At 30.4% G+C, this 18,047-nt stretch overlaps 2 protein-coding genes across 7 annotated transcripts in view; both read right to left on the reverse strand.

The window, feature by feature from the left end:
- Positions 1-1,452: 1,452 nt before the first annotated feature.
- LOC132933587 (uncharacterized) lies at positions 1,453-2,441 on the reverse strand. Its single transcript, XM_060999852.1, has 2 exons — positions 2,040-2,441; positions 1,453-1,963 (listed from the first exon to the last, which is right to left on the reverse strand). The coding sequence occupies exons 1-2, from the start codon at positions 2,186-2,188 to the stop codon at positions 1,606-1,608; spliced, it is 507 nt and encodes a 168-aa protein (XP_060855835.1). The 5' UTR covers positions 2,189-2,441; the 3' UTR covers positions 1,453-1,605.
- A 1,650-nt stretch (positions 2,442-4,091) lies between these two features.
- The window catches only part of LOC132935679 (solute carrier family 23 member 2), a 43,240-nt gene continuing 29,284 nt past the window's right edge, over positions 4,092-18,047 (reverse strand). For all 6 annotated transcript variants that reach the window (XM_061002294.1, XM_061002293.1, XM_061002291.1 and 3 more), the window contains 10 exons: positions 17,878-18,004; positions 15,656-15,776; positions 13,990-14,131; positions 13,735-13,848; positions 11,852-11,991; positions 11,180-11,327; positions 8,226-8,305; positions 7,842-7,983; positions 7,645-7,765; positions 4,092-4,218 (listed from right to left, as the gene is read on the reverse strand). In XM_061002294.1, the coding sequence (XP_060858277.1) occupies positions 4,161-4,218; positions 7,645-7,765; positions 7,842-7,983; positions 8,226-8,305; positions 11,180-11,327; positions 11,852-11,991; positions 13,735-13,848; positions 13,990-14,131; positions 15,656-15,776; positions 17,878-18,004 (1,193 nt within the window). In that variant the 3' untranslated portion in view covers positions 4,092-4,160. The remainder of the gene's footprint in view (positions 4,219-7,644; positions 7,766-7,841; positions 7,984-8,225; positions 8,306-11,179; positions 11,328-11,851; positions 11,992-13,734; positions 13,849-13,989; positions 14,132-15,655; positions 15,777-17,877; positions 18,005-18,047) is intronic.

Below are 18,047 nucleotides of genomic sequence, written 5' to 3' on the forward strand. Positions count from 1 at the left end.
ATTTATTGATTTTATTATTTCAATATCGTCTACCGTTGTGTGTACCCGAGCTTTGCATTCATTTTTGTTTCGGCAACGCCAAAAACGACGTTCTTCATCACTACTTAATGCATCAAATAAATATTTATAACCATTGTTCACTAAAACATCTCGTTCTTTCGTGGATTCAATTAATTTTGACATTATAAATAAATATTAATCCATTTAATATTAAAGGACAAGAAATAATGAAATAATAAACTTAACGCACGGCAGACAAGAAACGACAACGGGTACAAATCATTCAAAACGTAGATAATCGATCTAATCGAATGTTTGCTTTGATGACCGATTTAGAGCAAAAATATTTAGTTCCTGAACAACCCATTTATCCACTGGCTGTCCAACCACTCAATAATTTTCAACATTTATCAGAAAATAGTTATGTTCAACATTCTAATTCGGATCAACCCTCACCATCAACAGCAGCAAGCATGTATTCAGGATCTTCATGTTCACAATTTAGTACCTTTGAATATGATGACTAAACCTATAAAAAAATACTATTATTCACATAAATAAAGTATATTTATTGTTATATCATTTTATAAATTGATGTATTAAAAAAGTAATAAGGAATAAGTATTTCAATATTTTTAATTAATTATTATAAAAAAAAAAGTTTAATTATGTTACCTAATACAATTCTAAATAATATTATAAATTCTATTATGTTTTTATGTGTTATCTATTTTAACAATTAATAATGCTTAACATTAAATTTTATTATAATTATGAGTTGTAAAATATTGTAATTATTTTCGAATTGGCATTATAAAAATTCAAAATGCAAAACATGTATATTTATTGTACCAAAAGTATGTATACAGTCCTAAATTCTTAAAAACTTCCAAAAAACTAATAAAACAAAATATTAATTAATTTGGCAGAAAAAGTGTATAAGGTCAAATTGAATATAGTTAATTATATTAATTTAAAGACAATAAAAATATTTCCTTTGACAACATAATTGAACAAAAACTTGTTTAAAAAATTTTAGCTAAGTCTAAATTGTTTGGTTGCCAGGAAACAGCTCCTTTATTGTTGAAAAATTCTTTATATAAATCTCTTACTTCAAAACCTTCAATACTTGAAAAACCACCTCGACGAGAAATTGGTATCATATTATTATTTGGTGTTTGCTCTGCAGTATCAAATTCAAAGAATCGCCGTTTATTTGTCTCTAGATATCCATCACGTAGCATATTATGTAGACAGCAACATACCCATACCAGATCGTCAATGGTAGTCGTCTCCAAATGAATTGGTAAATAAAAGATTCTGAATATTTGACTAATATGACAATAACCCAAATGCTGCATTCTCCGTTACTCTTCGAACACGACTCAACCTATAGTTAAAGACGGCTTCTGAATAATTTTCTCTTGCAGATTTTCTGGTGTACGGTTTCATTATAAGTTTGTGCAAACGAAAAGCTTCATCGCCTAATATTACATAAGGCACTATCTTATCTGATCCAGGAAGTTTACAAGGCTCCGGAAATCCGAATGAGCCATTTAAAACTTGTTGTCCTATGTTGGATTTCAAAAATATTCCACTATCTCCTTATTTTCCAAAGGATCCAACATCAACAGCAATAAATTTATAATTTGCATCCACCATCGCTAGAAGAACAATGGAAAAAAAGTCTTTGTAATTGTGGAATAATGACCCTGAGTTACCCGGACTTCGAATACGAATATGTTTTCCGTCAATAGCGGCGATACAATTAGGAAAATTCCATTTATAAGCAAATTCTGTTGCAGCTTGTTTAAAATCAATGGTATGGGCGTTTTTTAAAAAAAGTGGCACTAATTTAATTTTCAAAATGTTCAGCGTATTTTTTATTATATTAGATAAGTAACAATGACTTATACGAAATGCGAATGATAGCGATCTTAAGGACTCGCCAGTTGCAAGATATCTATTTAAAAAGCCATAAAACACAATTATTTATCAATAAATACCTAACCAAAAAATTTAATGCATTATGTACCTACCTCAAAGTTACAGCTAATTTTTCTGCCGGTGAAATTGGTTTCCTCACTCCATTGCTAGGCTGTACAGTCAACTCTTTTTCCACCAACAATAACAGAAACTCAAACTGATCATGATTAATTCGAAAAAAAATCACGAAATTTAATTTCATTATTCTTTAAATGTCTGTTGATTAATATTTCAAAAAATCCCTCAGAAGCACAATTTTTAAATATTTTATTGGTAGGATTTTTTTTTGTCTTTACCAGATCAGAAAAAATAATGTTGTTTTTATTTTCTTCATCTAACAGAAGAGTAAGTATGTTATTGTTATTAATAATAACATTCAAAACGTTCTCCTGCTCCATATTGAATTAATTTAAACTTCCGGATTTAAATAATATATGCTAATTAAATATGTAAGAATGCAGCACTACTCACGTGTGCTCTTAAGCAAATCAGAAAGTATACTGACAAAATATTGGTGATCGTCTGATTACAAAAAAAATAAACGGGTCGCCACGATATGTCGTGCCTTGCAAACCATGCCAGAAAAAATGTGCAGCGACATGTCGCAGCGACCGGTCGCCGCGACTTGTCGCGCCTTGGAAACCGTACCTTAATGGCCAAATGCAGTTGAGCGATGACCAGCGTCTTAAGGAGGTGAGCTGATCGGGAGGCATCTGCAGCCCGTGGGAGGTTAGGTTAGGATAATATATAGAGTTATTTCTACAAATTACATCGGTTTTTTTATAAGCTATTTTCCATTTAACAGTATAAACATTGTTAACCGTTTACAATAACTACTGTATATTTTAAAATACCTAATATTTTTTTCGGTGTAGGTACCTTATAAGAGTATGTAAACTGTCTCGGGTCTACTTCAGTAGGTACCAATAAACTTCAGTTTAAAAATTTAATTATATAATTAAAAACTAATAGCTTTAGCTGCTGTGGGCTCTCTAATATATTGTAGTTAAAATATAGTCACACTACATTTCCACTTGAATTCATCACTCGATGGTAGTGTTAATTGTTTATGAAAAATAAATTAGGACATAATCAACACTTCTTTGTTCCGTCGATTTGAGCAATACATACAGCTTGGTTGAGCCATTAAAGTCAACATCGTTATAATTTTTAAATATTTAAATTATAAATATAGGTAATAATATATAGGTCAACGGTAAGACAATTGATAACCCATTAACTCGGGAGAGTTTACCGGGTACAACACGATTGCGAACGTTTTACCTTTTTTATAACACGATTGCGAACGAATGACGCTTATCAGAGAATTTGTTTTTTTAGCCGAAAAACGAACGATTGCGAACGTTTTTATAGAATACGTTGCCAAGTTTATATTTCTGAATATGTTTTGTTCGGGAGTTCAATTAAAACATTTTTTTTTTTTTAAATATAAACTATTAGTATTAAGACAACAACTCTTCGTTACAAACTAAAATAAAATTATACAAAATAATAAGTAATGTTTAAAATGTTGATTAATTAAAACTGTTTTCGTTGTATAAATATTAATAATACTGTTACAAAATGTACGTGTTCATTTTACGTTAGAAACTTAAAAATAAATAAAATAATACATACATACATAGATCTGAGTTCTGAATGAAAAAATTTTAAAAATTTTAAAAATTTGTTATTGGCACCAAATCTGACAACACCGCATGATTAAAGGCAGGTAAAAACGTTCGCAATCGTGTTACCGGAAAAGGTCCGTTCGCAATCGTTTCATTCGCAATCGTATATTACCCAGTTTACCGCCGCCCAACAATACTAGGGTGAAACGGGCAAGATGGATACATGCGGGTTCAGCGTTCTCTGAAAATATCTATATTTTTTTCGTTCCTCTAGGTAGTTCAGAATCTCAAATGTCTACTCTGTTGATTGTTGATACTTAAAAGTAAAATTGTATTATATTATAAGATAAGTAATAGGTTGTGAATGGCAATTATTTTTTGAGCAATCCACGTATGTTTAATTAAATTGTATTATTATATTTTCTAGTACCTATCAGATGTATAAATTCTAAAACAAATAACATTAAACATAAATCAATAAACAATATAGTAGGTATAATTTTACAATAAAACTTGTTAATAAAATATGTATTAATGTAAATTCTAATTTTTCTTTGGTCTGTAAGTTGGTAAAAATGGAACTGAATATGTCCATTTCATTCTGAAAAATATTAAAATATTAAATTGACATGTGTACAAGTCTACCCTTATAAGCTATAACACTGTAAGTCATTTTCGACCTTTTTTTTAGCAAAATGGTAATATACTTTGTATTTTCTTAAAATCATAAAAAATCGTTTATTTTATTTTTCAAAGTATGATGTACTTAAAATGTTTTCCTATGTACTATGTATACCTTCTAAATTCCATTATAATTTAAATTTTTGAAATAAATGTAGTTTTGAATAAATTTAGATATTAAAAAAGTTGCAATTTTTGGTACACAATTCATTGATATTTATTTTGTTCCCTAGCACGATATAATAATTACTAAGACTGATCCGTATGCTATTGCATGTTTTTTTTAAATATTTAAACATTATTTACAAAAATGCGTTGCTTCAAATCATTCTTATTTTATTCTAACTTTCATAAATGTCAATTTTTTCGTTTAAGTGTTCTTAGGATATAAGATAAGCACGGGATTCACCCCACGGATGATACAATGGAGGCTATTTTAAATAGTCCTCAACCAAAAGATTAAAATATTAAAATCATTATTTGGACTAGTTAATTATTATAAATATATATTAATATATTACGTATATTCCAATGTCGTTGACTATTTTAGCTTCGTTATATTATTTAACAAAAAAAAATGTCAGTGTGTTTGGTCAAACAATTATGAGTTAGCATTTAAAAGAGCAAAAGCAGTATTAAAACAGTCAGTTACTGCGGTTACTTATAATCCAGATCTGCCGTTAGTGTTAACATGCAATAGTTATGGTGTAGGCACAAAATGATAGATTTCTCTCCTTTATCTATCATATAACTTAAGAGGATGTCAGCGCACTATTTGTTTTCTCTCTAGCCCACGCGCAATATAGACATTAGCGCAACTGGGGGGGGGGGGCAGCCCCCCCACAAATATCCCTTATTGATTTGGGATATAAGCTCCCTATGGGTTATTTTAAATAAATAGTTTTGTTAGCCCCCCAGAATTTTAACCCTAGTTGCGCCTATGAACATAGACAAAACGTATTTATGCAGAATCATTTTTTCAATGTTTTTAAGTAATCTTAGAGTAAAATCACTAAAACCAGTAAAATATAAAGATAGAGAATAATATTTTTGAGGGACTGACATTTCGATTTTATATTTATTTTATTGTTATTTAACTTTGTATTCGACTTTCAAAATAAACAAAAACATTTTGTATATTTAAATTATGTTTAAATGGTTTTGAGACAATATTTAGACAAATCGATATGCCATTCCCTCAAAAATATTATTCTCTAAATCTATCATATAACTTAAGAGGATGTCAGCGCACTATTTGTTTTCTCTCTAGCCCACGCGCAATATAGACATTAGCGCAACTGGTGGGGGGGGGGGGGGCAGCCAGGCACCGTGCGTATACGGTGTGTATGTACTGTAACAGTTAAATAGTCCAGTTGTACGTTATTATATATTATACTTATACATAATCATATTGTCGTGTTATTATTCATTTATACTAATACTAAAGTAGTAAAGTCATTAGTCCGTCAAGCGTCACTTTCAACAATTACTTAAAAATATAGAAAAAATGATTCTGCGTAAATGCGTTTTGTCTATATTGCGCGTGGGCCAGGGAGAGAAAACAAATAGTGCGTTGACATCCTCTTAGGTTTCTCTTCTTTATCTATCATATGACTTAAGAATCATGTTTGCATCGAGAGCGTTATCAGCAGCTGAAAAAATGTATTCTCAGATCAATTGCAAAGCATTAGCTATTATTTTTAGAATCAAAAAATTTCACAAATATTTATTAGGACGAATGTTTATTTTAGTGTTTTATAATTTACCATTAAAAACGTCATTATTTAAATCAAAAAAATATATTCCAGTAGGAACATGCTTCTTCAAGACTTCAGAGGAGGGGGCTGTACTAATATTATGTTATGATTCTGAACTCCAATATAGAAATGGTTCAGATATAATTAATGCTGATGCGCTATCTAGATTGCCAATTAAAGGAAATATTAATTAAGGTGCAATTATGTTAGTTTATCAATTATCTTTAACCTTCCAAGAAATCGCAAAAGAATTTGTTGTTTTATATACATATAATACTAGCTGATCCCGTGCACTTCGTTTCCCGTTAAATGTACCAACTCTATATGACTCAAACTTTGTTCAATTCGTTATATTTTAATATTCGATGTATGATGTTCAAAATGTATCTTAACTTTTCTGTTGCCTGGAATAAAAATTATGATTCGCAGCAGTATATTATATGGTAGGCAATCTACCTGCGGTAGATGGCGGACCCCGTGCCGTTTGTACGTAACTTTATAATTTAACTCTAAAGTATCAAAGTTATACCATGTATGTCACTGAACTCCCGAATCCGGACATTTCGGCGTAGTCATTTTAATCGCGTTTAGATAATATAATGTTAGCATTGGTTATATTGTACCGATAAAATTTATCAGTTTTTATCTCACTTTTGGAATTATATTACTGTCATACAACATAATCTGATACATATTATATCAAAACACAGCGTACAAAAAAATTAAACGCATTGAATGAATACACTGATTTCACGGCAACCAAAAATTATTATTATAATAGCTTTAAAACCCATGGCAACCATTTATAAACAAAAATGTCTACCTTAAATCTCTAAATCCCCGTTTGAGCAAATCCCTTGGTTGGACCTAGGGGATGATTTTGGAATCTAAACCATCAGGGCCGTCACCCAAACGTATTCAAAAAAATTAATTCAAATCGGTCCAACCGTTTAGGAGAAGTTCAATCACAACACACGTACAGTAGAATTATGTTTATAAAGATATTATACCTACTGACAAATCACTCATAAAGTAAGTTTAAAATATTACACTTTAGTTGTTAAATTTCAATTTTTAATGACAATTAATTAAAACTGCATATTTATAATACCTACATAAAAAGTGGCTTTATAAAACCACATAGTTTTAGTTAGACAGCCAGGATGATAATCAAAAATTTAATTATTTCAAGATGATTTCTTGATTTCGTGCATTTAAATCAGTCAACATAAATCGAATGTTGAAAACTGTTCCAAAAACAAAAGTTGAAGATATCAGAAATACTATTTATCAAGTCTATTCAGAACCGTACTAAATAGCACCGAAAAATTGTTCAGTTTTACTTAATTGGGACAAAAATGTATTAGAGATAAATTTATAAACAAAAAAAAAACAAGTAAAGTAGGTATTTGTTGTTTCAAAGTTATGTTAATGGTTTTATCATATTATTAATCAATTGTATCTTGGGCAAGATTCCTGTATAATTTTACATATATAGTGCAGTTACGTAGACACGATTTATATTTTTAACAAAATTCGTAGTTACTTATCATGTAATACATCTCAGATTAATTAATTCAAATACTAACTTCCTTAACGCGTTCATTCCAACCGGAAAATCATAAGTACTCGTTTCTTCACCCGTCGTCGGTTCACTAGTCAAATTCATTTCATTGGCCCAAGCTATGAGACCCCTCTCTTCTGGAGTTCCTATATTAACGATAAATGTACGTATATTTATAGGACTCGTCAGTTCGGTCCTTTCGTTTTAATAGTTTAGTTATACCTGGTATGGTATTGTCCAAGAAGCAGCCGATTAAACCACCGACCAATATGCTTGTACTGCAAATTACTGTCAACACACTGTCCAATATTTCGTTTCCGGTTTGAATTGCATTTGGATTAGCAACGAGCCATTTCGGTAAAACCTGAAATCGTATATGATAAAATTGGTATACTTTTTAAATGTTGAATTAACTTTATATTTTTACCACGAATGTCAAGATAGATTTGTGGAGACATGACAAATTTAACATAACTAGGACTCCATTATAATATTAAAATGTAATACAAAAATTTAACTAAATACTTAAGCGCTTATAATAATAAAAAAACGGTTCTCATTTTTTCACTTTTTTGTTTAATGTTGAATAAACGTGACGTAACTTACCAGTGAAAAGAACATTGAAAATCCTATGATATATAAATTCCTCGATGAGTTCAACTGAACGTACTGCAAAGCTGATAAACCTATAAAGTCAATCATAAATGAATCGCAAATCAACACAAATATAATTAAACAGAAAACATCGTTCATGTACCTAATCATTAAATTATGTAATTTAGCAGATGTTAAATGTGTATTTAGGGAGGGAGTTGCGGTTCCGGATTATTTACCAATTTACCAAACAACACGGTAATTTTAAAATCTTAACACGGCAGGGTCATGAACCACACCAGAATGTTTAAACTTTTAAACAGCTTAAGATTAATAAGCTCTCTGAACAGAATTCTTTTGAGTTATGTTCATATTTTTTAGTTATAGCTTATACAGTTATACGTTATGATAGAGCTGTTAATTAGCTAATCCTTCTCTACCAGAGCAAAAGTTAAAGAGTGCATAATTATTATCATCTTTTATTTATATGTCTTTTAAAATGCCACTTTATGAAAAATAAAAATAACCACGGAAAGCGGAAGTACTCAGTATACCTACGCCCTACTTGTATTATGTTTAATCAAATAGAATTGTGTTAAGTTAATCTAAACACGAAAAATTTGCTTATTTACTTCATTCTAAATGAAAATGTCATAGTGAATAATTCTGTGATATATTAAGTAGATACATTGTACAATTATATTTCTCTGGCCTTCTAGTTGAATATTTTTTTAAATTCCTAACCCGCTTAAAAACTCCATGTTATTGCTATATAAATAATATTTAGTTTTTGGTATTATGAACAGTTTGATAATGATGACCATAGAAGCGGATTTGACTTCAAAATATGATTTGGGTGAAATGGGGTGAAATTGAAGAATTTTCTATAACAAAATGTAGTCAAAAATATGTTAGTAATTTTCTTTTGAAATAAAATTTGATAATTTTTTTAATGTATTTGTATTATTATAGTTGTGGGTAACTTAAATGAGAATTTACAATCCAAGACTTAGTCTGTACCTACCCTTATACGATATTTTACAAATACTGAATTAAAAAATTTTAATATTATAGGTTTTTCTTATTTAAATTATTAAATACTTGCTTCTAAATTGATCTTATTTATTTACTAGCTGTATGTAAAAGCCATTTGGTAAACGAAACAACAAAAAAGATTAAAATATAAAACTCAAAGGATAGGAAGCATAATTTGTAGCGGCTAAATGCGGCGCCCTGACTGTAAAGCAATTGATTCAAGTTATATGCACTGCTAAGGATTTAAAAATAACATTTTAAATACAATTCAAGATTTCAAAATATGATTCATTAATTACCTCGTAACTGTGTACTAAATATTTCAATTGTTTTATGATAAATACCTATTATGATTCAAGAATTAATTTAATTTTCTTGATTTTTTTAAATTGTTCAAATTGTCTGTATGAAATCGCAAAATCGTTTATGTAGTACTAACATAAAAACCATTATACAATCTAAAACTAAAATAATTATCATAGTTATATACAAATTCCTCTATCATCTTCTTATTTTTTATAATACTAAGTGTAGGTTATTCGCAGTGGCGCCGTGAAGGGGGGGGGGCAGAGGGGGCAATTGAATACCCCTCGGATAAAATCCAAGGGGGGCAAAAGTATAATTTTGCCCCCCCCCCTACCACATTAAAATTGAAGGGTAAAATACAATCGTAATTTACGCTTAATTTATACGTTTACGTATTCAAAATAAGTCTCATTTTCATGAATGTGCGTTATAATATTATTATTATTATCGATTTATTATTATAACATAATACATATAAACATATTGAGTAGTTTTTATAGACGTTTTCGGTCGGAGTGCTTTATCAAATATTTATAATTGGAAGTTCCACCAGTCCCGGATAGTGTTCACTGTTCTCACAACATAGTTATAATATTGCTTATTATTCCAATATCATTAGAGGCTATTTTTGGGTTTTTACAGTTTAATCGTTTACGATTAGATTCCGACTGGCGATTAGTGATTACTGATTACGACTATTAAATGAGTACGCTGTCGTGAGCGTTGACTGTCGGCTGTCGCTACAGAATACAGTATAAATGTAAAAGTATAATTATTCATTTATAACAGTTTACAGTAAAATTCATATAAAATATTTACTAAATTTAATTGTTTAAACACGTTACACGTACCTGCAATGGCTTTTCCCAATACCAAAAAAAATATTAAAGACTTTTTCAAACCGAAAACAACACCTGCGAAAATGCAGGAACTTATACCTAACGAGGTAAGTTTAAGACATACTTTCAAATAAATTTGTTTTATTTGTTGTAACTATTTATCTGTCCAGTAAAATAAAATTATAATGTAAAATTTAATTATAATGATTACCTACTTGTATTTATAATATATTAATATTATGATATTATGTATTTATGTCAACTGTACACACCCGAGATTATTATGCTTTTTTAATTTTACTAAAATGATTAATTATTAATTAATGATGGTTAAAAGCAGGTTTTTGTATCTAGTTGCCTTAATTTAAATTGTTTCCAGTGTAATGTTTTAACTTTAGGTATAAAGTAAATATTTTTCATGTTTTTTTTTCAATATATATTAAATTATATATTATTTAAATTTATACATATATTGGTAAACTTTTGCTATGTTAAACTAGCTGATAAACTTTTAAATAAAAAAAATATATGTACATAGATATACTACCTATATCAACGTTAAAAGAATAACATATTAAGAAAGGGTTCCTTTTATCAATTAAAAATAAATATATTATAATAGTTGTTAGGTAGTCGAAATAACACGGTTGTGAACCTAAAGTAGTCGAGATACCACGGAAGTACCGGTTTTTCTTAGGTTTTGCCCCCCCTCATGAAAAATAGTTCCTGCGCCACTGGTTATTCGACAAATAATATGAAATTAAATTTAAATATTAAAATTATTACCAAATGCAGCTATCATTCCGAACATAATGCAAAACATGCCTCCTACAATAGGTTCGGGAATGATAATAAAAACGGCTCCAAATTTATTGACAACGCCTTGAATTAACATCAATGCACTGGCGTACTGTATTACACGCCTACTGCCAATCTACATAATAAAACGTAGGTTTAAAAAAACATTTACAATTTTCAAAAATATTTACCTAAAATTTTTGATATTTAATTACAAAAGTCTATTGTTTAATGTCATTAATTAATAATAATAAAATAGTAAAAATAACAAAATTTGATTGATAAGAATAATTTAGAAGACGCTATACCTGTACTGTTGTGTCGTCCTTACCAACGCAATTAACATAATATTAATAGGTCAAAATTCACTTCAATATAAAACTTACTAAACCTAGTAGATTTTGCATAAATGTTGTTACAACGTAAATTAATAGCTGTTATACGTTTGCAATATGTGGACAAAACCATGATATAATAAACTAGGTATGATGGCAACGAACCAATTTTTGTATTATGTTGCGCAAAGATGGTGACGGTCTTTTCATTTTCGTATCACGATGGCACGATGTAAAAGCATCATGCATAGTTTATTATATCATGGACTAAACAACAAATACGGGTTTGACATCTCCATCTATAATGTATAATTGTATAAATCACCTTTGTGACACCAATCGCGCCTACGTTTTCCCCGAACGTATTGGTACCATTTCCACTTCCCATGATTCCAGCGAATACCGTTCCGAGTCCCTCGAATCCAATTCCTCTGTTGATTGCGTGCACTGGTGGCGGCGGAGCTCCTGATATTCATACACATAAATTAATTTAATAAATAACTAACACAAAACATCCATTATTATCTACATCTGGTTTTGTGTATACTATTATTATAACACTACATTATATAATTATTTAAAAAAATTATGTCAATGATTTTTAATTTTTTTTTAAGTACCTATCTGGGTTTTTGATATCGTAGTCTAAAGATTCTTACTATGGTATATTTATAGTTAATATTAGAGAAAACTTACTTATTATCGAATTTGAAGTTGAAGATATTTTAAACTATGCTCGAGTATATAATTGTTTCTGTCATATTTATTTTAAAAACGAGTTACCTGTATGTGGCTAGGAACTTTTAACTCATTTTAAAATTAAAATATGAAAAATCGAGCACAGTATTCTAATTAAAAAAAATGATAACAGTAGTACAATTATAATTTGTAAGACCTCAAAGTATTCGTATAAAATCAAAGGCGCAACAGCCGGACGAATGGAAATCGTACATCGTGGCTCTAAGACTCAAAGGGGGCCCCCATCATAGGCGTAAACTTGATGGGTATTTTTAATGCGAAAGAATTACATCAAATCTGAGATCATTTAAAATTGTTAGTACAATTATTTGTGATACCGATTAAATAAAAATAATCAATAATTAATACGTAATATCACAGTTTGGTACGTGCAGTCCGCAAGTTAAAAACTTTATGTATTATTTTATATTATTATATTGTATTATATTAATTAATAGACTAAACTACTACAGCCCTTAGGCTGGGGCTATACACAGCAAATTCGTTCAATATTTTCGCCACGATTTTAAAAATATAGGTTATTATTTGTATGTAGTTAGTACAATAATAGGTTCCGAAACAGTTCCGAAGTTATTAATAAAATTCTATAAAATTCTTTACCCATCTCGTTGGGGTAGTTCGAAAACATGTACATTACATGGGCAAGCACGTGCAGTACCTATTCATTTTTCAGTTAAGTACTTTTGTTGTGTCCATCGCTCCAGTGGAACTACCAGTTAAACCACCGAAAATATGACGTCTGATAAATTCACTACAGCTTAATTTGTAGCCATTGCGTTAGCATTGGAAGAAGAGGAAAAAAAACTACCAAAAGAAAATATGCTGTACATCCACTGAGCGGGGAGAGAAAAATAAAGGCCAATTTCAACAAATTTACGGTGTTTTATGTGAATACCTAGAAAAGTTTTTTCTTTCTATCAGATGTCTACACAAACATTTGATAAAATGTTGAGTCTCGTCAAAAAATACAAAAACTATCTAGAAATATAATACATTTTTTTATAAATTAATGATTTATTCAAGACCATGGTTGGTATTGAGGTCATTTTGTATTGTAGACGGCGATAAAATATTTTATTGATTGTAGATTTTGACAAGATGGAAAGTACGACATGAATCGATTTATTCATTAAAAGTCAGATCTATTTATGTACTCAAAGCATTAACGAATATATCCTTTACAAGTTCTAAAATCGACGAAAAAAATACAAAAGTTATTACCTATATTTTTTTTTTAATTCTTTCTCAGTAACTTTTGTTATTATTAATTATTATTAAAATATAACGATAAATCATGTACACATTATTATTTCGTTAATAATAAATACAAATTGTGTCAGCATTAAAAAAAAATATATATATAACTTCACGTTTTTTTATATCCTGTCACACAATTGATGGATGAGCAGGAAGTAAGAGACAGCTGTATATTATTTTATATATACATACCACACATTTTGGCCGTTGTCGGATAGTAGCTTATAGACTCAACGGTACACGCCAGTACACCAGCCAACATGCCTACCACGCCGGCTACGCTAACGGTTGGCCAACCCCATTGACCTTTGAATTCCAACATGCGTATACAAATATCAACACGTGATGAATACAACCAATAACTTAGGTGAAATGTAGATTATGATAGGTACATACGTTTCACACTTTCACCTAAGCATGATGTAAATATAATTGTATTATAATTACCGGGGTACGGAACTCGGAACCACGACGAATCACCTATAATCCGGATCTTGACATCGGTTCTGGCCGGATGTCCAACTGGGAAGTAATCGTACATGGTGAGCAGTGCGCACAGAATCCACATAATCGTTATAGTTAGTAATACCTAGGACAAGAACATAAAATATAACCATCGATGTATATTTATTATATAGGTAACAAAATTACATTTTCAATTTTTGTACTTTGGACATACATTTTTTATTTGGATCGTATCAGATTTAGAATTTTTTTTGTATATTTGTAATTATTTACTTACCACTTTTTAGCAATTTTATTAATTTAATAAACTGATATTTTTACGAATTATTCCCAATTAACATTTGTGAGTTTTGGTAAGCTATTGATTTTTTGATTGGGTAATACTATTATACCATAAAACTTCAAAGCGAAAAGGTATTACAAAAAATAAGATACGTAATTTATCAGTGTTAGATGAAACACGTCCATGATTCAATATTAAAACACTGAATTTAAATGGTGACACAAATATCATAATTCGAATCAAAAATGGGACTCAATTGTTCACCTAACGTCATTAGAGAATAATTTATAAAATTAAAGTCAGACAATGGCAATGATATTTGTTTTAACGATTTTTTAAACCAATAATCGAAGATTATTTAAAATAGTATACAGTAAAACTTAAGACGCTTTCCCGCATAAGACGCTGTTTTCCATCGGTTCTTAAATATTCCCTATACTAGTCAATTAAAAAACACCTGTTATTAGTAGCATACGCGGGGGTAGGATTCTATGGTTCTGACCTCTGAAATTTCTTCCTTCTAGGAAAAATCTTATTTGGTACCATTAAAACACTCAAAGTCGATTAGATGTTGGTCATTTTTAATAGATATAAAATAAATTATTAAATATGACATGAACGTCGATCATAGTTTCAGTTTTTTAGCTGATTTAGAACAAAACGTCTGCCATAATCGTCGTATGGTGTATCATCATGTATCCATCGATTATTACCACGTTTATTACGACCCGAAGAGGATCTATAGACGACCTGCAGGTGTCCAGGTTAAACACTCGAGTGCTATAATTGTAGACTAAATTTGAGACAAACTATAAATTGTTATAACCAATGATATACAAACTGTTGAGAAAAAAATAATATAAGTTATTTACTCACGAAAAACCCTAACCGAACTACAATCCTCCGTACGATACTGGGCCTGTAAAGACGCTTGATGTTTCTTTATTTAATCAGATAATATGTACGCTTTTTTGTTCAACAGATTACGATAGATTTCTGTAATATTGTGAGATAATAAAAGTAGAAATGTTACTTGTTTACGTTTACTTATTGCTCTATTTTATCACACAATTCACTCTATACTACCTATGTATTTTATCGTGTATTCCATCTAATTATGAGGTTTAGTATAGACGTATAGTCAGTGTTGGGTAGTAACGTAACGCAAATTACAAAGTACTGTAACGCAATTACTTTTTCAGTAACGCAGCAGTAATTTCATTACATTTTACTTACAGTAACGCAATTGTAACGCTATTACTTTTTTAAAGTAATTTCTATGAAGTAACGCACTAATCAGTTTATTATATAGTAATTACATATCAGTGATATTTACGAGTATGCTCAGATAAAACAGATACCTACCGGAAACAGCTGGAATAAGTTAAACTTGCTGATGGAAAATCCGTTGGTTTTGCTGTACGTCGGGACCGGAAACTTGACTTTGGTCAGGAATTGCGAAAATAACGTCAGTAGTATGATCGTTCTGCAGACAAAAAATCGTAAATGTTTTATTATTTTTATATAATTAATGGGGCCAAAGAAAAGCGTAAACACATGTTCTAACATTTTTTTTAAAATGATTTTCGTTTAAAGTACAATCGAGCATTGGGACATTTAAATTTGTTGTCCATAAACCATAGATTTGTCAAAGATAGTACAAAAAGACCAGGTGTATTAAAAATTAAGAAGAATCAACACGGCGCTTCCACAAACAGCGCAATACCCAGGACATACAAGTTAGACCTAAAATACCACCAATTTATGTTTATAATATTTCAAATTACGAAACTTTTCCTAATTATCTTTCGACGACTTATCAATTCCACACCGAAAAACAATTATTAGTAATTACCAGGAACCTCCCAATCCCAACTACAGAAGAATCGTTCTTCAAAGAACTTACAGTCCTACAGTCCGAAATAGAATCAGTAACACGTCTCCAAAACTGTTTTAAAAATCCGATACCAATTATTATCGCTCTACAACTCAAAAAACCATTATCAGATATTTATTCTTTAATTAGACTATTACACTGCGTAGTATCCATCCAACCCAGAAAACCCTAAAAAGGTATCCCTCAGTGTACTCATGTCAAAACACTAAAGAAATCCCTCCAAAATGCGTAAACTGCGACAGTAATCATCCAGCTAGCTATTCAGGATGTTCATATTATAAAGGAATATCCAAAATCAAAAATAAAGTCATCACTTATCCTCATCACTAGAATAACTATAGTAACACAATTTCCAAACCAAATAATCAATATATACACACTAATAAACGTTATGCCTCTGCCTGCAATAGTAATTCCAATACCAGGTCAACGAACACCACAGATAATGATAATAGTTTTATGAAAACACTCTTATAAACACATTCGTAACACAACTCATGCAAAAAATAGTCAAAAATCTGCCAGTCATCATAAGGAGCTTAGACATTAGCTCTCATAGTCTTATGGTTCCCCTTAATACTACCTTATTAAATTAGAACGCCAACGATATCAAAAATCATAGAAACTTTATACTAGCTTTTCTCAACCACCATTATATCGATATTGCTTGTGTAACAGAAACACACTTATCTAACACAGGCAAAATTAAATTCCCCGGTTATAGTATATATTGTGCGAACCGTAATACACCGGAATGCTTCATGGGCGGAGTAGCAATACTGGTTCGTAACAACATTAAACATCAACATATACCCATATCCGACCTTCAAAGCCTAAAAGCCACAGCAGTACTGTTACATATTAATAACCGCTCTATCTTAATCATCAGTGCTTATCAACCTCCAAGTCGCACAATGCACATCTCTAATTACGATAAAGTAATGAACCTAAATAATATCATTATGGCGAGCGATTAAAATTCAAAACACAAATTGGGGATGCTGCGTCACTAATCTGAACGCTAATAAACTACAAAAATACATATCCTATTCTAATTGTATAATATCGGCACCAAGCAAACCAACTAATTTTCCAACGGACACTAATAGAATTCTTGACATTCTTGATATTTTATCATTTAAATCAATTCAGTACAACATCGTACAGGAACCTTTTGCTGAGTTAGACTCTGACCATAACCCAGTCAAAGTAAACATAAATTATCCATTGCTATTGTATCGCTCAAATAATTACCCGTTTAAAGGAAAACCAAACTGATGCGCCTTCTCGGACCACATAAATACAAATTTAAACATTTCTAACAATATACCTACTCACCAAATTACTGAAGAAATGGCTGAAAACTATAAAGTGCCATACAACCAAAGTGTCCACGGTCCTCATTTATAATGTCTGACCGTACAAAGTGATTTATAACCAGATAACTGAGATCTTGATCCTCCAATAGTCGATTGTGGCCATTCGAATACACAGGGATATGTTGTTTACACAATACCTCACAGTCGCACGATATCCACATAACACTTACTCAGGAGTACGGGATAAGTATTTAGAGGACAGTACTTAATTATTCAGCACATCAAATGATTTCTATACCATCAATGTCATATATAATTGTTAAATTATATATTTATATCATTGTTATTAATGCTAAGTCAACTTTAATTACCCCATCGATATGCCCCAGTGCTTGGAAGCCGATTCGGCAGCGTTCTCGAATAGCGACAGGCCCACCAGCGATACAGTTGGCACGATCGTTAGCGGTGTCACGTACTTGACTAGTTTGCCAATAAGACCTGGAAGTATTACATTTTAAGCTAGCTATATAATTTAAAGGTA

This window comes from Metopolophium dirhodum, chromosome 1, assembly GCF_019925205.1.
Source record: "Metopolophium dirhodum isolate CAU chromosome 1, ASM1992520v1, whole genome shotgun sequence".
Taxonomy (NCBI): domain Eukaryota; kingdom Metazoa; phylum Arthropoda; class Insecta; order Hemiptera; family Aphididae; genus Metopolophium; species Metopolophium dirhodum.